This window comes from Sycon ciliatum, chromosome 1 (genome assembly GCF_964019385.1).
Source record: "Sycon ciliatum chromosome 1, ocSycCili1.1, whole genome shotgun sequence".
Taxonomy (NCBI): domain Eukaryota; kingdom Metazoa; phylum Porifera; class Calcarea; order Leucosolenida; family Sycettidae; genus Sycon; species Sycon ciliatum.
In genome coordinates, this window is record NC_088643.1 from 43659610 (window position 1) to 43683103 (window position 23494).

Here is a 23494-nt window from a genome sequence, read left to right on the forward strand (position 1 = left end):
TCTGCACTGGAAATCTGCGTTACATGCACGTACAGCAGGAATGGTGGTTGGTGTGCTGTTGGGGTCCACATGGTGTATTGCCAGACCAGGAACTGTGTGCTTGCGTGGAATGGATCATTATGATTTTGTCTCTTGCGATGGAATCATGTGTGAGCATGCCCGGGACTGTATAGAGGTGTCACATATTATGGGAAATGAAGAAAGGTGGCAAAACAACATGGTTGCAGATGGAAGAGAATTTTATACATGTGACGGAGGGAGCTAAAATCATGTGATAAATTCGTGAATATTCTGGTCAATTCAAAATGTTTAAAAAGGTGTTGGTAGCTGGATGCCGGGAGATGCAATTGAATGTCGATGTAACTTCAAAGTATCATGACTGCTGGTGGGGGTAATACACAGATCTGAGAGCATTCTGATATTCATAATAATGGAAGAGACGATAATAATGGAAGAGACGTGCAAAGGCTGCATTGAGCCATGCTAGCGTAGACCAGCAGCAGGTTGAGGGTGGAAAGTAGCCGCGCGCGCGGGTGGTAACTAGCACTGGTTTAGTGCTGCATCCACTGTGCCAAGCGCGCCGTTGAAAGTCACCTGAGCATTGGCAAACACCGGAGCATTCTCCAGCACAGCCAGACATTCGTATCCACCCTGGTGTTGCGGTGATGCTCGCTCGAAGATAAGCTGCCCGTTGGCCTGTCGGACGTCACTTGGCAAATCAATGTAGCCACCGCCTGGGCCATTCTTAAGCCAAACTGCCGAGGAATAATATTGACCGTCATAGCAGCATGACAATGTGAATGAGGATCCAGAGACAACACGTCTGACATTACTGCTGACACGTAATCCCGGTAGGACACGTGGTCGAGGTGGTTGTGTCGTTTGACGTGGGAAAACTGGGGCTACAGTAAATGCCGGGCGGCGAATAGTCAACGGTGTGACTCCAGGTCTCCTTGGCCCTAGTAAATAAGGCAAGAAAACACCAATGAATGAGGAGAACTCATTACTCAACAGGTTAGCAGAAACACCAATGAATGAGGAGAACTCATTACTCAACAGGTTAGCAGAAACACCAATCTCTCTGCACTGATGTACACTTCAAAATTGCTGTAACATGACTCTCTATACATGGCAAACAGCAAGTCTCTGGTCCTTAGCCACTTTCCGGCTCCCAGGGATCATGCATTTGTCAGGACCAATCTGCATCCCTCCTGTAGCAGGACCATACCCCATGCTACATGCTTTATCGCGGATAGTGTACAGCATAGGTGCTGCCTAAAAATGGTCCATTCAAGCAATATATTGCCCATGTACTCAATTTTGCACAAGGTGTTGCTCGAGGAGGGGGGGGGGGGGGGGGTGGAGGAGGTTCCACAGGAATGAAAAATGGCGAGGACTACTTCTACTTCTACTGCAAATGCAAATGCAAGTCATGAGAGAAACGCACCAACTGTAAGCTCCACATTGACGCCAACACTGGTGCCTGCAGCATTGTTGGCTTGACACTGGTAGTACTGGTCGTCAACTCCACCGGTGGCATTCAGAATGATAAGATTACCACCGGACAGGCGTGTTCTCGGTGACAGCGGGAACCAGTTGACTGCAACTGGTGTGCCAGCTGAAGCACCAGCGGCGCGGCACACAAGCTCGACCAGATCGCCCGGCTCAGCCACAGCACGTTGGGGTGTGACGCTTGCCTGGATGGACGAGGTCACTGAACAGGGTATTGGTACATTCAGATACAGACACACACACACACACACACGAGTGCACGAGTGTTGAGACTGAGTGCTTTAAAAAATGTGTGAATGGCTGTTATGGAGGTGCAAATAGCAATGTCCAATTGCACCTCCATCAAACTTTCTGCCAAAGATATTTGGTGATCTCTTGTTCTAGAATGGACTCGGAAGGAGAGGCAAGGATTAATTTATAGAAAAGAAAAAGGACCAAGGACATTATAGCGTAACTTGTAGTTCCTTGGTCCTTTTTCTTTTCTATAAAATCTATTGTTCTACTTGGTATAGAACCACATACTCAGGCGCGTCGGAACGACTTTGGAGGTGGGGCGGCCATGGAAGGGGGTCCGGGGGTCCTCCCCAGGGAAAACATTTCAAAAATTAAAGCCAATTGCAAGCATTTCCGGGCATTTGGTGCCATTTCAGTGTACGGTAACTACAATGAAAGACTTTTTGATTCTGCAAAAAACCAAGAAGATGCTACGATCGGGGACAAACATTACCCTCCCCCGGGAAAAAAATTCAAAAATTGAAGCCAATTGCAAGCATTCCCAGGCATTTGGTGCCATTTCAGTGTACATGGACTTTTGATTCTGCAACAAACCACGATCGGGGACAAGGATTTGCCACGTTTGCGCTGAGATCATCGCGCTTTGTTGCAGTGTGCTAAAAAAAAAAAAACGCCGAAAAAGTGGGGCGGCCATGGCCGCCCCGGCCGGTGCGGTTCCGACGCCCTTGATACTGCACACTGACTCTCATGGCTATTACTCATGAGGCACACCTAGTACAAGTACATTTTAAAATATTCTTAGACCTGAACGAGTCGGAAGTGTCCACATTGGAACAGTAGCCTATGATTCACAGAGCATAATGCATGTGCCTTCCAACATGCTCTGCGGATTTGTGGAGAAAACAAGGTATGCCCTGCAAGCCATGGCTGGCAAACGCCCCCTCCTCATCTATATTGGCACTGATTCATCTTTAGCCACTGGAAGGTGTAATAATAATTAGTGCTGAAACGATTACGTTTTTTCCTTAGTGGCTTAGCTGATACCATAACGATCGGCTTATCGGCTAAACGATTATTATTGTAACTACATCAGTACATGTACATTCTGTGAATTCCAAAAAAATTACGAGTCCAACATCGCCAACGACGGAAAGCGGGCGCATAGGTCTGATCTCGCAACAAGGCCGTCAGCTGTTCGGACTGACCAGACGAATACAGAAAAGACAGAGGCAATTCACTGGTTGCAACCCAAGAGCTGATGGTGCCCTTCGCCTATGACTTCGCTGTCCCCGACGATGAAGTCAGAGAAGCCGGCCAGGGGTGCAGATTGGCGGATTTCGACGGTTGAGCTGACTTGAGGCGCACCAAGGCAACAAGTAACTAGTTGCTTTTGCTGTCTATGCTCAAAATAGGCCCAGACGCCAGGCCTAGCTCGTCGTCAAGCAAACTGGTTCGGGAACCGTTGACAGAATGGAAAACATGAACTGAAGACCACTTTACTGTCTTTAGCTCAAGACTACTCGCACGTGGAGGGAACTCCAGCCCCTGCAGCTAGTGTAGTCTGTAGACACATACTGAGCCTGCCCGTCCTGCATGCTGTATGTAAGAAAAGTACGAGCTCGTAGTCAGCTCAAAAGACGGTGACGGTGATCGTGTCGATGTTTCTCAGATCGCGCTTGTACTTTACACGTACATCGATGTTGCAAGTGTACAGTCATATCATGTACATATTCGTGGCATACTCGCAACACTTTCGATGCATGCACGCTTTGTGCGACCCCCAAAAGGTGGAAATCCCGTACCGAGCGTAAGTACCATTCTACTCGTTTAGCCGATAAAATCGAAATAACCGTTCGATCTATTTCTTATCGAGTAAGTAACGAGTAATCGATATAATCGTTTCAGCACTAATAATAATAATAAGTGCAACAAGAAAATGTACCCTCGCAGTGCTATATCAAAGAAAACGCGTGGCATCGTGGCATCGACAAACACAGCTTGCAGTTTTCTTACCCAATGGGCTCAGACAAGTTGATGTTCCAGGCACATTCTCCAGTAGAGTGCAATCCAACCTGCCATCCGTACACAGGCAATTGTAGCACATTCCAATAATCTGGATGATGATCTCCTGCACCTTGACGTCAATAAATCCATTAGTAAATGACTGCCTGTAACGCTGGGTCCTCAACTTTTCCAAATCCCACGCTGCGCCGCCGGTAGCAGCAGCCAGTTTGACATACTTCTCGTGAGTGTTTTCTGTGCCGGTAATTGCTACAGGCCTTCCATCGTCGACGACGGTGTAACTATCACCAGGTTCGGGTAGTACTGCTTTTCCGCTGGACGCCCACCCAAGAGCTCCTTCCCAAGGTCTGGTCGCTGACCGTCGCCCTTCAAACCGCTGCCAGACAACAACATTGAGGACGCATTCTCGCCTTCTCAGCTCATTCAGTATGGATTCATACTCCCAGCTAGTTTGCCGATCACGTCCCTCATCCGTGACCAAGATAACCTGGCAGGCAACCTTCTCACCGGCAGCACGTCGCGAGTTGATGTTCCGGATACAGCTCAGCTGGTTCACAGCTACGGAGATGGCAGAGTAGCCGTCTTCCAGCCGCCCATCCTGATATAGGCCACCAAAACTTGCCTGTACCTCTGGCGCAGTGGTACAATCCTGCAGGACAGCGCCATTATACCGATCTGGATCATTCTGATCTGGATGGCCAAAGCCAACAAGGCCATACTGGTTGGGAGTTCTCGTGCCAACTCCACGTGACTTCAAGTTGTTCTCCAGGGTCTGCGCAATGTTGCCTCCCTGAGCCAGCCAACGGTGCTCGCCCACCATGCTACCAGATTCGTCCACGACAAATGCAACCACAGCTGATGCAGGGAAGTCGAACTGTGGCGGAGCATTTCTGGTGGTGAAGTTTCTCACAGACTGGCCGCTGAGAAGAGGAAGGCCATTGTTCGGGTGTGGACATTGCTCTAAGTCACAAAACAAGAAAGCATGCAGACATACAAATATTATACCAACACTAGACTACCAAGAAGCTGAAGAAACTTCCCTGTTCCAACAGATCAGAATTTGTTCAAGTCTGCATACCACCCAGTGGATACCAATGTTACTGAAACAGGGCTGTCATTGACAGGACCGGCGGAACCGGTCCGGTTGCTCAGGCCATGGCCGGACCCAACTACAAGTTTGTCCACCAACGTGTGTTTACTGCTGAGGTGGCCATGTGTATACCCCGCTCCATATCATACACGAAGTATGAAAGACTAGCTTATGGCCAGACCAATCGAAAACTGCTTCCACCGGTCCTGAATGAGGTAAGTACATGACAAACATGCACTTCAAAAGGCATCACTTTTCCTCTACCAGATCACTGCAGAAAATGCTACCCGTGACTGCAAACATTCATTCAGCTCATCAGGGTGTGCAATGAAGTAAGGGAACTCAGAATCGCAACACCAGCCAGACTAGAGTGAAGTAAAGCTGTTTTCAGTCTCACCCGAGCATTCATATACCGAGTAGCATGCGAAGGTTTGGCGTGAGATGTTTAAAATATACTGTTAATCTCACACCTCGCAGCTCTACACATTACCCAAGTACTGAGTGATGAATTTGTGTCACTCTGAGTCACGGGAAAGCAGCAAAACTACAACAGACTGCATAGCAATGCTAGGGAGGTGATGCAATGCTAGGAAGGTGATGCAATCAGCTAGGGAGGTGATGCAATGCTAGGGAGGTGATGCAATGCTAGGGAGGTGATGCAATGCTAGGGAGGTGATGCAATGCTAGGGAGGTGATGCAATGCTAGGGAGGTGATGCAATGCTAGGGAGGTGATGCAATGCGAGGGAGGTGATGCAATGCTAGGGAGGTGATGCAATGCTAGGGAGGTGATGCAATGCTAGGGAGGTGATGCAATGCTAGGGAGGTGATGCAATGCTAGGGAGGTGATACAATCATCAATTAACCAGATACTAGGAGATTTGATACCTACGAGAAGTTTCACCCTTGGAAACAAAATTCAGAGTGTGATGTCATAGGTTTGGTGCTAACACTGCCAACCAGTGATATTTGCACCTCTGAATAATACTGTGCCATGTCTGGGTACACAGCCGAATGTTCATAGTGCTAGAGTTGTGCAGGGCTGGCTATACGGGGGGGGTTGCTGTGCCTGTTTAGAATCTAGCGCTGCTATGTTACAATGATGGGAACAATGTTCACGGGCTGGCACTGTAGAACAAGATCTAGATGGAGATCTAAGTTTTCTTCATGATTTGAAGTGATACCTCGTACTCTGGACAAACGCGCGAGAATGTCACTGCATTTGCTACATTTAGTGTGGCATACCTGTACTCAACGTCGTGCCAGATCCGACATACGGAGGACACTGCACACCGGAGCTACTCTTAAGGTCATTGCATAACCGAATGAACCACAAGCCGAATACAAACTTGGAGTCTGGAATACTGGTTGCTTAGTCAGACCAGTACGGCTGTGTGATACATACATGTGTACATCATGAATAAATCAACTGCACCAAATCAGAAATACACCTGCACTAGAAACGAAAAACGGAATGTTCCGAGGTGAAAGGACAAGTGCATGCAGTTGCTAGCTGCTTTACAAGTGACTGCATTGGAGTTTAGGGACAATTGGAAAATACTGCTTTACACGCTAGTTATTCAACTTACTTAGTACGGTTATACACTCGGTATCGCGGTGGTTTCCGGCTGGGTTGGTTCCCAGGCAATCAATACAGACCCTGTCCTGAACATTACGCAAGGTGATACCGATGCTGTTGCCACTGACCGCCATGTTTATGGCATCGGCAGGAAGGCTAGAAGGATCCCATGACAGTGTTGGGTCAGGAAATCCGACCAGAGGCTCACAGATGAGATCAACATCTGCCCCTTGATTGATTGGCAGTCCTTTGTTGGAACCAGTGATGTTGACCCTTGGAGGAATACCTGCAGAATATATAGCAGTCATGTACATGTACAGTGAGTAGACTAAGCCGCAGAAGGTGTGGAGGTTGTGCAACCTCGCGTGTCATCACTATCACCTTACTCCAATGCCGACAGTCCAACACGAAGTCAATGCAGCATTCATCTTGCATGCACGTGACCACCTAGGCCAGCTTGCTGTAACTAGTCAGTGTACTCACACAATACATCCAAATGCAGTGCGTGTACTGAAGTATATCCATGTGCATGTACTGAAGTATATCCATGTGCATGTACTGAAGTATATCCATGTGCATGTACGGTCATGTACATGTATGATCAGTTACATACAGTCGTTTGATGCGCCGTATGTTCATGTACATGTAGTCTGAATCTGACGGGACCGATAGCAATACCATGAGCTAATCTTACCGCGGACGGTGACACACTTGGTCTTGGTGATTTGACCAGCTTGATTAGTACCGATGCAGTCCACGCAGAAGTCCTGGTTAACACTTGGCACGGTGATAGTAGTTCCAGTGGCAGGGTCATTGGTAACCTGTGCTCCTGGTGGTAAAGCACCCGTCCATCTCACTGTCGGTCCAGGCTCACCAGATATTGGCAGGCAAACCAAACTGACAGGGTCTCCCTGAGGAACTGGATTCTCTCCACCACCGATGATAATATCGGGCGGAGATACTGCATCATCATGACAACAGAGAAAAATACAAGCATGTGTACTTCTAGCATCAGGACACATGGCACAGCACAGAACACACAGCACTGCCCTGCCCTTCCGTGCCGTGTCCAGCTCAGCACAGCACAGCACCCCTTGAAATCATGTGGATTAGGTGAGGATCTTGACAATGGGGACTATGAGGCCTTCAGAAGATGTCGCTGCTGAAGCAGTAACAGCATGTTAGTTCATGCATTATGGTGATTTTCATATGTGTATTGCTTGGGATAAAACATGATACAATCTACGCATCAATTAATCCACACCGTGAGTCATGGGACTTCCAGGCATGTAGCCCGTGAGGGGGGGGGGGGGGGTTGGAGCCTGTGCACCCCTAAACTCGTTCAAAATTTGTTCAGTATGGTTATGTGAGGACTGAACGTCCCAGGCCGGATTCCAGTTCAGCGGCCTACTATGAATCCAGAATATAATGCAAGTGTACAAAGTCCAATGGTACGTGTAGCTAGCTGTAGCTTGTATTACTGCATATCTGCCCAATTACAAACCAACCAATGTTGCAAGTACAAACTGCTGCAAGAATAATGTTGATCGTGCCCCCCCCCCCCGTAAATGATGGACCAGCTGGACTACTGACTTCCTTGTGGTCCACATAAACATGGCACTGTTCTACCTGTAGTCCAGATGGTCACAAACCCTGTTCTACTTACTGATATCAATGCAGACCGCGTCTGAGTGCGAGCCAGCAGTATTCTGACCGGTGCAGTTGACACAGTAATCTGATGTAGCACTGGCAACAGTAAGGAGTAGCCGGCTGCCATCGGGTCGGGCAAGTGAGCCAGACGGGGCATTGGGATAAGACAGACGGGGGTCGGGGATCCCATTCAGAGGTATACAAGTGAATGTCACTTCTGTGCCACTGACAACCGGCTCGCCATTGTTAGAGCCAGATACTTGAACACGGGGCGGCTCATCTACAAAAAAAAGAAAAAGAACATTAAACAGCCACACGGTTCTTCATAAGACCTAACACGAGGAAAAATGAGGCAGAAATGGTTTCATTTTACTCCTTGACGCGACAGAATGCATTCTCCAACAGGGTGGTGAATAAAAATAAACGCCCGTAGTTCAACACACAAGTGTTGTTACTGTCATACAAGTAGCTTGTACTTACGTATGGTCACGCATTCAGAGTCACGGCCAGTGCCAGCAGCACTCCGACCTACGCAGTCCACGCAGAAGTCGTCTTGGATATTGCTTACAGATACCGTGATGGCGTCACCGGACGCACCAACTTGAGCGTTGGCCGGCAGTCGTTCCCACCGGAGAACTGGCTCGGGAACACCAGATATGGGATCGCAGCGCAGGACAATGTCACCTCCCTTTGGTACAGTATCCCCTTCGGCTGTGCCCACGCGAGTCACATCAACAACGGGTGGCTCAGCTGCAGAAAGAAAACAACAACAATTCACAAGAGAAGTAAAATCTCATGTCACCAACACATGTCTCCAATAATAGTATTTTTGTCCAATAGTCATCAGGGCGAATGCAAGATAAAGAGCCTGGGTAGCTATGGCAAATATGGGCGCGCAAGTAGCTACCCAGGCCAACGGAACGAAAGGTGACAAAAGGAGACAAAAGGTGAGTACGAGGATGCATGCAGGCCAGCTTGGAAAAGGTTGTAGAACGTGCGGGAGGAGGTACCAAACAGTAGAATAAAAATTATAATAGTACTAGGGTTTCATGATTGCTCCACGCATATGTACATAATACATATCCAGTGCACGTACATGTACCGTGATGTATATCATGATGTAGAGTGAAATACTTGAACGAATACATCTCTCCGTACAAGGATTACCGGTATACTGGTGTACTAGCTGTGCTAGTACTTGTTAGCAACAATCCGAACTAGCGCACACGCTGCACTGCATTGCTTTGTACTGCATTCAAGACTGACGTCATGCGCTTTGTTTTGCTGCGTAATCACAAAATTAATGGCACCAGCCCATTTTGCGGAAAAGAAAAACAAATCTTGCTTGCCCTGTTGTGCTCTTCCAGACAACGGATCGTGCTTCAGCAGTGTTTCTTTTCCTTTCGTAGCTTTGCTGCCAGCCCGAGTGTCACCTCGACACTGTATTTCTCCAGTATGTCTGACCTTACTGTCGACACTGTCAAGGCAATGCCTTGCCAAGCCCTCCGCGGCGAGCCTTCTCAGCGCGGCTTGAATCCGAAAGGAAACTTAGTAAAAGTATTTACAGCACCGTTTGCTGGCACAACTAGCCCTTGGTAGCTCCGGCCGGGAGAACCAGCAACATGACAGTGCGGACACGGCTCGCGAGCCCAGAAGCCCGACGTGCACCAATGCCTCCTCCGCCAGCTCAGGTGACGCGGGCTCAACGGATCTCTGCGCTCCCGTACGGGACGAGGTGTAGTCGGCTTTGTCGGCCGCCATTTTATTATTATCGGAGAGCATTGTGCCGCTCCTCACCCAAGGCCAAGGCAATGCGGCAGCTGCCGCCACTACGCCAGGTCAAGCTCCTGTAACCCACCCGATCAGCCACCTGCACCAGCTGTGCCCAAGGCTGTGCAAGAACGTATCTTGCGAGGGGAGTTCGTAGATTTTTCAAGTTTGTTGCCTGACATTCTTGCACACTTCCGGCCCAACGTTCCGGCTGGTGCACAGCCCGAATAACGATATCCAGCTAAATATCGTTGAGTCGGATGACGCGAAGCAGGTGCGTCGCAAGGTTCACGATAATTATACATGTAGCTACCCGGCTCGAGGCATGGACCACATACATGTCTGTTATCACGGCTGCTGCCCTACACCGCACTGCTGAACTGCTGAACGGATTGCGTACCAGCAGTTGATCCTGACTGCTAACCGCCAGTTCTTCCCAAGCGCGTGGCTAGAGTACGACCGCCAGCTGCGGATGCTCGTGGCCCAGTAACCAGGCACGAAGAGGTTGGACACCATCGACGTGAACCTATGGCAGATAGCTGTCACAGCCATGCACACCCAAAATGCGCTCAATGTAAGACGTTCCATCCAGGGGCGGTTTGTGTCCTTTTCGTCTCCAAGCCAGCAGCATTTACCTCCAGTGGTCGCAACCATACTAGCGACGGCCAAGAAATCTGCCGCAACTTCAATGGAGGTCGCTGTTCTTCGTCGTCGTGCCGCTTCTCCCACACCTGCAGCCAGTGTGGCAAGGACCACCCATGCATCATGTGCAACCAGCAGCAGCGCGGAGCCAATCGGCCACCCCGCCGCTCCTAGCAGAACGGCTACCGAATCGCCTGACTCGGTACGTAGCTTCTTTCCTATACACTCTGCAGACACCACACTGCTAGCTGACCACTTTGCCCGCCTGTTACGTAACCACTCAGATCAATCATGTGTTGCGTATGTTCTCCACGGCCTGCGCCGTGGCTTTACTCTTGGATCTGCCGGCCAACACGACATTTCGGGTTTCTCTAATAATCTACCCTTGGCTTTCACTCACTCGGCATTTATATCCGAGCAATTAGCTGCTTCCTGCGCCCGCAGCGAGACCACAGGCCCATTTCCGTCACCTCCATTTCAGTTCATGCGCCGCTCTGGTATTGGTGCCATCCCCAAAAAGAACGGCAAGCTGCGAATGATCCACCATCTGTCTAGTCCGGAAGGCACCGGCGCGAACGACAGCATTCCTGCCGAGCCGCTCTCTCTGCACTACGCGAGCATTGACAACGCGATCAACATCATCAGGTCATGCCCACAGCCTGTGTATTTGTCCAAGCTCGATGTACGCAGTGCATTTCGGCAGATCCCAGTCCGCCGTCAGGACTTCGCTGGGAAGGCTCCTACTACTACGAGCGCTTTCTGCCTTTCGGCCTCCGCCCCAGCCCAGCCGTCTTTGACTCAGTAGCCACAGCAGTCAACTAGATCATGCAGCACGAGTTTGCTATAGATCACCAGCTTCATTACCTCGATGACTTTCTCGATATCTCCACTGGTTTGGCTGCAGCCAACCAGCAACTCACCATCCTCCTCCGGGCATTCACGTATCTCGGCACTCCTCTTTGCTCCATCCCAGCTCGAAGGGCCACCACCATCATTGACCTTCCTTGGTATTGTCCTAGACTGCGAGCGCCACGAAGCTCGGCTACCAGAGGACAAGCTGTCCGAGATCCGTGCGCCACTCATGGCTACTATCAGCGAGCGCAGCATCGGCCAGCGTCAACTCGAGTCCCTCCTGGGGAAGCTCACTTTTGCTGCCCGAGTCATCGTTCCTGGACACACATTCATGCGTGAACTATGATCAGCGTGCCCTGAACTGTATCTGTGTATGCGAGCGCGGTGCATAAAGCCCACCTTGAGAATGGGTTTGCCGGCCCCTTAGTAGATGCGTGGCTTCTGAAGAGGGCGTTGAAGGGCATCCAGCGATGCCATGGTACGGCTGTACTCACCCCTCACCTTCCTATAACTATGCCAATCCTACGACACCTGACGGATGCACGCCGGAAAAGTAGTATCCTGAATGGCCATGACAAGCTGCTCTACCAAGCCGCCATGCTGCTTCTTTGGATTTCTTCGGTGTGCTGAATTCACTAATGGCATCACACGGGGCTGTACTAGCTCCCCTGGTGACAGACGCCTGCAACTCTTCCTGCTTTCATCCAAGACGGACCCATTCGGTAAAGGCGTTACTAGTGACATTGGCCCGTCTGTACCGCCGTACTGCCCGGTCCGTACCATTGTTAGCTACCCATGTGTCGCGAGGGACCGGAGCAACTCTTGTTCGTACTCTCGAACAGACAGCAGCTGACCAGGCAGTCATTCACAGTAACAGTATGGTCTCTTGTCGCTGCGGCCGGTGTACCATCCCAGTCGAACTACTCCGGGCATTCGGTCCACATTGGTGCAGCCACCACCGCTGCTATGGCTAGTGCCCCCGACTCCTTCTTCCGAGTGGCAGGTCAGTGGAAAGAGCGATGCGTGTCTATGCTACATCCGGACTACAACAAGCGGTAAGCGCCAGCTATCGTCCCGGCTTGCTGCCGTGCCATGGATGACATGATCCCCAACTCGGGTGAGTAATAAGCTACTGAACTCTAGCTGCACAATGCTTGCCTGTGCTGACATTAATTGACCCTTGCTGTGCGTCAATAGTGCTTAGCTAACGGAGTGCTGGTTTCATGGGTCCACTCTCACAACTGGTGTTATCTAGCTATTTGCTGCGGCTCTGCCTTGCGCTATACTACATCCATTTAGCATTGCAGCTCTACGTTGAGCTAACAGCAGCTCTACTTTGAGCTAACAGCAGCTCTACTTTGAGCTAACAGCAGCTCTACTTTGAGCTAACCGCAGCTCTACTTTGAGCTAACAGCAGCTCTACTTTGAGCTAACAGCAGCTCTACTTTGAGCTAACCGCAGCTCTACTTTGAGCTAACAGCAGCTCTACTTTGAGCTAACAGCAGCTCTACCTTGAGCTAACAGCAGCTCTACCTTGAGCTAACAGCAGCTCTATTTTGAGCTAACAGCAGCTCTACTTTGAGCTAATCGCAGCTCTACTTTGAGCTAACAGCAGCTCTACTTTGAGCTAACCGCAGCTCTACTTTGAGCTAACCGCAGCTCTACTTTGAGCTAACCGCAGCTCTACTTTGAGCTAACAGCAGCTCTACTTTGAGCTAACAGCAGCTCTGCTCTGAGCTAACACCAGCTCTACTTTGAGCTTCAAACCAGTTGTTTCGAAACCAGCACTCCTCAATCCAAAGATGCCTCTTTGTTGACTTGTTTGTGTGAGGGATGGGGCTAATGGTGTACTAGCTGTGCTAGTACTTGTTAGCAACAATCCGAACTAGCGCACACGCTGCACTGCATTGCTTTGTACTGCATTCAAGACTGACGTCATGCGCTTTGTTTTGCTGCGTAATCACAAATGGCACCAGCCCATTTTGCGGAAAAGAAAAACAAATCTTGCTTGCCCTGTTGTGCTCTTCCAGACAACGGATCGTGCTTCAGCAGTGTTTCTTTTCCCACCATCCCTCCCTATCCAACTTATTCACACCATCATAATTATCATACCCACTAATCGGGTCCACTCTCACAACTGGTGTTATCTAGCTATTTGCTGCGGCTCTGCCTTGCGCTATACTACATCCATTTAGCATTGCAGCTCTACGTTGAGCTAACAGCAGCTCTACTTTGAGCTAACAGCAGCTCTACTTTGAGCTAACAGCAGCTCTACTTTGAGCTAACCGCAGCTCTACTTTGAGCTAACAGCAGCTCTACTTTGAGCTAACAGCAGCTCTACTTTGAGCTAACCGCAGCTCTACTTTGAGCTAACAGCAGCTCTACTTTGAGCTAACAGCAGCTCTACCTTGAGCTAACAGCAGCTCTACCTTGAGCTAACAGCAGCTCTATTTTGAGCTAACAGCAGCTCTACTTTGAGCTAATCGCAGCTCTACTTTGAGCTAACAGCAGCTCTACTTTGAGCTAACCGCAGCTCTACTTTGAGCTAACCGCAGCTCTACTTTGAGCTAACCGCAGCTCTACTTTGAGCTAACAGCAGCTCTACTTTGAGCTAACAGCAGCTCTGCTCTGAGCTAACACCAGCTCTACTTTGAGCTTCAAACCAGTTGTTTCGAAACCAGCACTCCTCAATCCAAAGATGCCTCTTTGTTGACTTGTTTGTGTGAGGGATGGGGCTAACGGTACATGTACAACATGATTGTATACATCAGTATATGAGAAGAGCATTGCCTGCAAGTCAGACCCCCCCCCCCCAAACCAAAACATCTTCCTACACCACTGATGTACTTGCATTCATCTCCAAAAATAGAACTTCATCTAAAAAAAACAGTACTTCATCTCCAATAGTATCGCACGGTGAGCATTAATCAAAAATAATAGAAGTAAAAGTCTCTAGCAGACGTAAATACCAGAATGAAAAGAGCGTCGCTCATTTTAGCGCTCATTTGGCTTACCAAGGACATCAACACACTTGGTCTTCGTGATATCACCAGCTTGGTTGGTACCAACACAGTCGACGCAGAAGTTCTGCTCCACGCTTGGTATGGTGAGAGTGACTGCTCCGTCGCCAGTATCGCCAACCTGTGCTCCAGGTGGCAGTGTACCAGCCCAGTTGACTACTGGATCTGGTTCACCAGCGACGGGAAGGCAAATCAATGTGACTGCGCTACCTTTGGGAGCAGGCTCGTCACCGCCAGCAATGTTCACGTCTGGTGGAGTAACTGTACAAAAGAACATGCACAACACAGCATGCATTGCAATGATTGCTGGTAGAAGACAATGAACATTGAATCAATCTGGTACTACCTGCATATTGTACTCTCCTTGCCTTGCCAAATAGTCACCAGCATAGCCTATAGGTGTAAGTTGCACAGGAATATAAATTAGCAAGGGGGTTGTTTACAGAAGTTTGAGACATGAGAAATAAGAGAAAAATGTGCACCCCGAAGGCGAGAGAGCTAGTAATGTCCAGGTATTTCTGAAGAACCACCGCTGCCAGCAGTAGTAAACTACACACTCGGCCGCTCAAACACTCCCCTGCATATTCCCAGAAAACACATGGATGGATGTGTACAAGTGTGCATGGCCATACTATGTTAAGTCCCCCTTAGCCACAGCATATGCGGTGATGTGTTACAGGCTAAATTATGGTGTTAGAATTACATGGTGTCAGGTCAGCAGCACTAACTTACTGACATCGACGCAAATCTGCTTGGTGGTTGAATCGAGCGCATTCTGGCCGGTACAATTGATACAGAAATCAGCCGTTGCCCTATCCACAATGACCTGCACCGAGTTACCAATTGTCTGCGTACGTGCATTGACTGGAAGAACGCTGGTGAAACTGACAGTCGGGTCTGGTATTCCAGCAACTGGCACGCATGTCAGGGAAACTGTATCTCCATTCACGACCGGCTCGCCGCGATTGGAGCCAGTGAGCATGATCTGTGGCGGTTCAGCTGTGAGCAAAGAGCAGACAATATTGCAATTTTCTCAGATCACCGATGATCACCTGCGAAGTGAAACAGCAGTGGTCAATGATGATAATCAATGGAATCCACGCACAGAATACGTCAGCACTGTTGGTTGTGCGATTAGATCAGAGCAATAGGGTATTAATAGTTTAAAGGGGAAGTTAAGGCAAAAATTAAAATTTCACCAGTTGTAGTCTTCGGGGTGCTGAGTCGAATGGTCGTGGTCCGAGGAAGCTGAGACGCTCCCTTCCTACTTGACTGTCCCTCCAGGAACTTGCGATTCTGCGGCCGCGTTGTTTTCCGCGATTTGAACAAAAGTTCGTGATATCCGCGATATTTGAAAAATCATCCGCGTTATTGTAGAAAACTGTCCTTGATACTTGAAAAGCACTGCGATATTTTGAAAAGCAACCGCGATATTCGAGTCTTTCTTCGATGTTGTTTAGTTCTTGAAGCTCGTCAGTAGTTTACTTGTGAGATCGACACCAGAATGGAGAAGTTTCTGGGCAAATCAGCGGCTGACAAGTCTCAAAATAAGGCTCGCGTCGAGTGTTGTCCGAGGATGGAGGAAAGCTGTCTTGCAAGCTCCTGTCAGGCAGTTGAACACAGTCAGCGCAGCACACATTCTGTTTTGTCATGCATGATTTATGCTGTACGACTTGTACATATCGTACACCACTACAGTACAAGTACCAAATCGGCCGCAATTTTACCACAATAATCCCGCAATATTTGACAAAATCCGCAATATTCCCCGCAATTTGTGGCATTTTACCTCGCAACTTTTGCCGCGATATTTCCGAAATGTCTCCGCAAGTTTCTGGAGGGACAGACTTGAATCCCAATCGAACTCGCGCACTTCCACCGAAACTGGGTGACTGCGCCCTACTAGATGGGGATTTGTATGCAAAATGTCACTAAAAGCGCCATTTCGTTCTTATAAAAGCATGGATGACCGCGATTGGCCCATATGTTGTAGTCTTTTGGACGCTGAGTCGATTGGGTTTGGTCCAAAAAGGCTGCGATGCAGCGTTCCTCCTTTATTCCCAATCGAACATGGTTGAACAAGCGGTCACGTGCTCCTGCGTACACCAGTCACCTGGTCACCGTGCCTGCAGGGTACAACTTACTAGCCTGTTTGACCTTTTTTGGGTGCAGTCGTGTCACTCGAGTTGAACTCGAGTTGAACCTTGGTGTGAAAGTTGTCGCCTGCTGGCGTGGTGACCAGGTGATTTGGGCACCCAGGAGCACGTGACCGCTTGTTCAACCATGTTCGATTGGGAATAAAGGTGGAACGCGGCATCGCAGCCTTTTCGGACCAAAACCAGTCGACTCAGCGTCCAAAAGAGTACAACATATGGGCCAATCGCGGTCATCCGTGCTTTTGTAAGAACGAAATGGCGCTTTTAGTGACATTTTGCATACAAATCCCCATCTAGTAGGGCGCAGTCACCCAGTTTCGGTGGAAGTGCGCGAGTTCGATTGGGATTCAAGTAGGAAGGGAGCGTTTCAGCTTTCTCGGACCAAGACCATTCGACTCAGCACCCCGAAGACTACAACTGGTGAAAATTTTATTTTTGCCTTAACTTCCCCTTTAATGATAGCTTGCATGCCGTCCTACCGGTAAGACCCAAGAAATCGCGCTGCGAAATTGCTTTTGATTGAAATTTTCTTGAAACAATTGTTCAGATGAGGTCTTTGTGAGGCTAAGTAATGGCGCAAAGTACAAGACTCTGTCCAGTGCATTGCATAGGTGCAATTTTATCAATTTCCAAAATGGCCGCACATTCTCCTGTCGGAGCGCTAGCAACTCGGTTCAAAATGAATTTTGATCATCAGTCGTGGTGAGGACCTACTGTCTTTCTTAGCCTGCCATGGCATAGAATGCAAATTCTATGCTCTGTTTCCATGGTTACCATGGGATGTTGCCATGGAATTTCGTAATATGCCTTGCACCATCATGTCTAAAATTTGTGGACTCCTTCAATAGCCCCTTAGAAACAATTTAGGGTCAAGTTTTAGGTGAATGTTCGAACAGAGGCCGTGCAGCTTGTACATGTATATGTGTGTATGATGGCCCTACCAGTGGGTCCTACCGGTAGGGCCGAGGTCTATGCAAGCTATCTTTAAAGAACATCTGATGTAACATCCAAACAGTTTCAGTTTCCAAAAAAGTACATTCGTACCCAATTGTGTTGGAAATGTCACCATGGCCAAGGCTATTGCAGCTCTCACAGGCTACTGTGATAAGAGGTTTCATGCATTGGATCATGTCCGACTTACCGAGTACATCCACACAGTGGGTGTCAGTGTGCTCTCCTTCCAGGTTAGTTCCAGTGCAGTCCACACAGAAACTCTTCTGTGCATTAGTGACCTGCAGCACACTGGAGTCGAGACCGTCTCGGATCTCAGAGCGCGGCGGAAGGGCACTGTTCTCCGATCCCTGGAAATCCAACTCTGGAACGGGTATCCCACCGATTGGAACACACAGAATTGATACATCGCTTCCGTATGTTACATTCTTGGGTCCCGTGGCATCCACGAATGGAGGCTCGCCTGAAACAGCACCAGAAAAACGGCAGGAATTCAACCTTTTAGCTCAGAGCGCAACTGTTCAGTACATGGAGCAGTAGCAGGTGTAGCAGAGTAATCACACTCAACACCAAAGCAGTAGCAGAGTAATCACACTCAACACCAAAGCAGTAGCAGAGTAATCACACTCAACACCAAAGCAGTAGCAGAGTAATCACACTCAACACCAAAGCAGTAGCAGAGTAATCACACTCAACACCAAAGCAGTTTGCCAGAAATGAGCGGAAGAAAAGCACGCTCGCAGCTACATCCTAGGTAAATAGTGTAACATGAGGAAAAGAATCAAAGGACCACCAGTATAAGCGGGAGGAAGAGGCATAATTATCATTTGAACAATAGCCTACAGATACTACTCGGCATTCAAGTGGAAGTTTTGCAGAAAGCTAATTCATAAAACCTGCTTATGACTACAAGCGCTCTTTAACGAAAGACAACAAAACAGCAAACAACGTTCTTGATATCACCCATGCTAATCGTGATGATGTATATCTCTGATGGTCCATCTCAGAATATCACAAGAAGACAGTCCAATCTTTGAGCTTTGAAATTCAGATCTGTAATTTAGTTAGGCAGGCGCAGTGGGTTGGTCTAAGACCATAAATGAGAAACGAGAGGTACTGGGATGAAGTCCAGCTTGAAAGCGGGTGGATTTTTCGAACCGTGCTGCAACGCACAGTGAATTGGGACCTTGAGGTAAGGGTAACATGGACGCGGAATATGACATTTTGGCCTTTGGCCTCTGGTTGATGAATGTGATCTATCCTGCCCCCAGTTTTTAGGAGCTGCACCTGATGCCCAATTCTGGGGTGATGGTGTCCCACAGAAGCAGAAATGTGGTTGGTTCTTCACCTACAAGTACTTCGAAGCCTGCCAATCTGTGACACCTATACTTTTATTTTTTAAAATGTTTAGCTCTACCCCTGACCTGGTGGCTTGCCCTGTACTGGTAAATGTTGATAGCTATACGGCAGCAGTACTTCATCAAGAACTGTTAGCATGCACAGGTATTCCCATGCAAGAACGTGTTTCACTTACCCAAGCATCCTGGTGTACAGAAGGGTGCCGGGCTACTGGTGCAGTGACATAGCTGACACGTCTGACGGCTGATTTCGCGCACCTTCAAGTCAATGAAAGCCTTGGTGAAGGCGTCTGCCGTGTTGCCTCCCTTGCGCAGCTCGTTCAGGTCCCAGGCCGCTCCGCCGTTTGAAAACGCCAGCATGACGTAGTCCTTGTGCGTTGTGCCATGCCCAGTGGGCGCCAATGGATATCCTTTGCCACGTACTAGCTCATAGGTACCACCGATCCTCTCAATGGCACTATCATTGTTGCTGCTAATGCCCAAAGCTGGCTCTGGCGGATCCTTGTGATAGGACATCATTTGTTCGTTGACACCAACGTTCAGAATGCAGCCACGCTCTTCAAGCTTTTGCTTCATATCAGCAAACTGCTCATCAACAAGCGGCGAGCGACCTTCGTCGGTAATTCCAATCACTTGACATGCCATTCCTGGTCGCAGTTCACAGTTATCAAATCCCACTTGCATAGCGGAATACATGTCCTCAGTGCGGCCATCCTGTGCAATGTCTTTGCGAATCTCATTGAACTCTGAGGCATCTCCCATTACTTGGCCGCTCTCCATGCGAATAACACGGCCGTTGATATCGGGTGGGTGGGCAAAGCCCACCATACAGAAGAGGTTGGGTAAGATACCCGAGCCGATTCCCTCAGACTGGAGAGTCCTGTCCAAACCAAGACTGATATCCTCCAACCAGGCATGCTCCTGTAACATAGAGCGCGACTCGTCAACCAAGAAGATGATGTCTGCTGCAGGGTTGAGACGAGCTTCACGCACTGTCTGGCTGCCATTGATGTAGCGGTACTCTTCAAGGCTCATGGTCTTGCCGTCCGGTGCAATACAGATGTCACCTGCCATGATTGGAGCGAGCAACAAACAGGGAACAAGGAATACAACAAGGATTGGAATAAGACATGACTTGAGACACTCCAGAACACTGAGAAAAGTGTCGCTGGCTGGTGATTATATTCGGTAACAATGTGTCTCGGCATACGAGTACCCAGCCACAGTTAGCCAAGCCACCTTGCTGGCCTATGCCATGATACCCCTGTCCCTTGTGAAGCTTAGCCGCCCTTTTAACACCCTGAGCTGTGGAGCATGATTTCTTAGTGCAGGACTTCAATGTTGTCCAACGCTACTCGCAATACAGTTCTCGAGCCAGGGGTTGGGTGTCATTGGCCCATATTGTACATGCACAACCAGACGGGCATGTCAGGTCAAGCTAGGCATTCTCAATGTGTGTGGCTATCCGGGCTGGTCTAGCTGTGGGTAATCGTGTCATTTCTCCCTTACCAACAGTAACAATAGTGCAGTCTTCAATCATTTCTCCATTGCCAGCATCAACTGAGCAGCAGTAGATATCCGTATCGGCTGAGGTAACGGCATTCATCTGCAAATAGCGACCCTTGTGCTGGTCAAGGGTTGTGGAGTTCTCTCGTCGCCAGCTAATCGTGCCGCCAATACTGCCACCCCGGGGGTTTGTGACAATGCATTCGAGCAGCTGGTTTCCACCTTGACTAAGTGCAACATTGCTTGGTGATAGCCTCACAGAGATAGCTGCATTGAAGAAACAAACAAAAATGAATTGAGAATACAGCCAGAAACATAAGCACAGCTGTAAAGGTTATATTGATATATGCCAGACAATAAGACGTGCCTTTCTAACTAACCGGTTTATGCTGTATAACTTGCACTGGTTCGACTTATGTATAACTTGCACTGGTTTGACTTCTTCGCTTCATTTCCCCATGTTTTCCAGTACATATACATGAATATTACCATTGACCATTGATAAGGTATTCTTGAGGAAAGAAAGAGTCATACATTGGCATCAGCCTTACTTGTAACCTGTATTCTAGCCACTGCGCTTGATGACGTTGAAACACCATCGGCATTCCTGGCCTCCACTGTGCACATATACGAGCCACTGTCGCTGATTTCATGATTGCTGATGCGAATGATGGCTCCGTTGGAGAAGGTATTTGAGCGACTAGCCGGCAGTGGTCTGCCGTCTGTCCTGCTCCATGTCCTACCGGCAACAGTGTATCCGAAAGGAAGAGCTTCCACGCGACAGAAGAGCACGGTGTCGTTTGTGGGCCGCCGTACTGCACTGCTTGGCTGAATGGTAACCTAAACACCGTTACAGCATAGCAATACAATCATGTACGGATATGATGGCCAGAGATGAGTATTCTAGCAGAGACATATGAAATTTCACTGTCCACTTTAGCCTGTGCAGTTTACAACATCTGTACCTTCACGCTGTCTTGCTCACACTGCACTCTTGAGATCTTGAGATCAGCTGCTCCTGGAATTCTATTACCGGTACAATACGAGAGTATCCTGAGAATGTATGCTCGAAGACAGTTTGATACTGTACTAGGTGTGTAGCCAGTGGATTGATACTGTACGCATGCGTGTAGCCAGTGGATTGATACTGTACGCATGCGTGTAGCCAGTGGATTGATACTGTACGCATGCGTGTAGCCAGTGGATTGATACTGTACGCATGCGTGTAGCCAGTGGATTGATACTGTACGCATGCGTGTAGCCAGTGGATTGATACTGTACGCATGCGTGTAGCCAGTGGATTGATACTGTACGCATGCGTGTAGCCAGTGGATTGATACTGTACGCATGCGTGTAGCCAGTGGATTGATACTGTACGCATGCGTGTAGCCAGTGGATTGATACTGTACGCATGCGTGTAGCCAGTGGATTGATACTGTACGCATGCGTGTAGCCAGTGGATTGATACTGTACGCATGCGTGTAGCCAGTGGATTGATACTGTACGCATGCGTGTAGCCAGTGGATTGATACTGGACGCATGCGTGTAGCCAGTGGATTGATACTGTACGCATGCGTGTAGCCAGTGGATTGATACTGTACGCATGCGTGTAGCCAGTGGATTGATACTGTACGCATGCGTGTAGCCAGTGGATTGATACTGTACGCATGCGTGTAGCCAGTGGATTGATACTGTACGCATGCGTGTAGCCAGTGGATTGATACTGTACGCATGCGTGTAGCCAGTGGATTGATACTGTACGCATGCGTGTAGCCAGTGGATTGATACTGTACGCATGCGTGTAGCCAGTGGATTGATACTGTACGCATGCGTGTAGCCAGTGGATTGATACTGAACGCATGCGTGTAGCCAGTTGTGCGGAAACATTCACCCCGTAGAATGTTGATCCTTGTTTCAGCAAGTACACGTTTGGGCCATAAGAAGGCCATAAGGCTGACTTGAAGTTGAAGCTAGCCATGCCATATACAGGTAATATAACAACGTCCACAGCCACAGTCATAGGGACATGCACGGGTACATCAACAGGCACATCCACATCCACATCCACAGGTACATCCACAGGTGCATCCATAGACACAGGTGCATCCACAAATACAACCACAGGTACATCCACATCTAACGTTATATCCACAGCCACAGGTCCATCCACAGGTCCATCCACATGTACAACCACAGGTACATCCACATGTAACGTTATATCCACAGCCACAGATACATCCACAGGTCCATCCACAGGTCCATCCACTTGTACAACCACAGGTAACGTTACATCCACATGTACAACCACATCCACTGGTACTGTTCATGTACATGCATATTATCCACATTTACACGTAAGCCGTACATAGGGTCGGGTCATACCGCAAACATGTGCTTCACGTAGCACAGTCTATCTGGCCTGCCACGGATCCCTTAGAAAATATGTTGTGTCATCTTGCTTATATCAGTCTAGGTTTCCCTTCAGAACGTTTCAGCTTGTGTGCACACTTTCGATAGGAAAGCAAAACACCCCCCTTCCAAGCCTCAATTGTCAATAGTGAGCTACATGTATTTTTCAAAGTCCTGCGCACACCTCCCTCCCCCCCCCCCCCCCCCCACACACACACGCTAACACCCCACCTACATCACACGCAGCATCAGCAGTTGTGAGGCGCATAGCACGTTCTGCAGTAATAGCCAATGGGGTACATAATATTATTATGTCTGTTGGGCAATAGCTTACAGTAAAGAAGCCGATCGGAATGGTACTTTCGGTCGGCGTGGGATTAGTTGGCGGGGCAGGTGGTGCCGTGGTTGGTGCTGGAATCGGCGGTCTTGTGGTTACTGGTGTGCCTACACAGAAGCAAACACAAAGGAATTGTGCTCATGACACACTCTGTGACACTCCACATCTCATACACTGGGAACATGTCCATACACATCAATGGTCATGTTTGTTCCCTCAGGTCAAGTTCTATAGTGTGGTCTGTTAGAAGTGCTTGTGCTGCCCAATACAAAATGTAGCATGCATATCTACATGTAGCATGCATATCTACATGTAGCATGCATATCTACATGGAGCATGCATATCTACATGTAGCATGCATATCTACATGTAGCATGCATATCTACATGTTTTTCGCAAGACAGTAGC

The 23494-nt window shown here is 48.7% G+C and overlaps 1 protein-coding gene across 1 annotated transcript in view; it reads right to left on the bottom strand.

Moving 5' to 3' along the window:
- Nucleotides 1-23494, bottom strand: part of LOC135827632 (uncharacterized) — a 72259-nt gene continuing 48765 nt past the window's right edge. Inside the window, exons 22-35 of the mRNA XM_065340099.1 lie at nt 23084-23193; nt 20892-21180; nt 20344-20607; nt 19011-19901; nt 17667-17939; nt 15102-15368; nt 14364-14630; nt 8566-8835; nt 8102-8365; nt 7130-7396; nt 6446-6721; nt 3760-4728; nt 1448-1714; nt 1-959 (exon numbers count right to left, since the gene is read on the bottom strand). Of these exons, the coding sequence (XP_065196171.1) occupies nt 541-959; nt 1448-1714; nt 3760-4728; nt 6446-6721; nt 7130-7396; nt 8102-8365; nt 8566-8835; nt 14364-14630; nt 15102-15368; nt 17667-17939; nt 19011-19901; nt 20344-20607; nt 20892-21180; nt 23084-23193 (5093 nt within the window). The 3' untranslated portion in view covers nt 1-540. The remainder of the gene's footprint in view (nt 960-1447; nt 1715-3759; nt 4729-6445; nt 6722-7129; nt 7397-8101; nt 8366-8565; nt 8836-14363; nt 14631-15101; nt 15369-17666; nt 17940-19010; nt 19902-20343; nt 20608-20891; nt 21181-23083; nt 23194-23494) is intronic.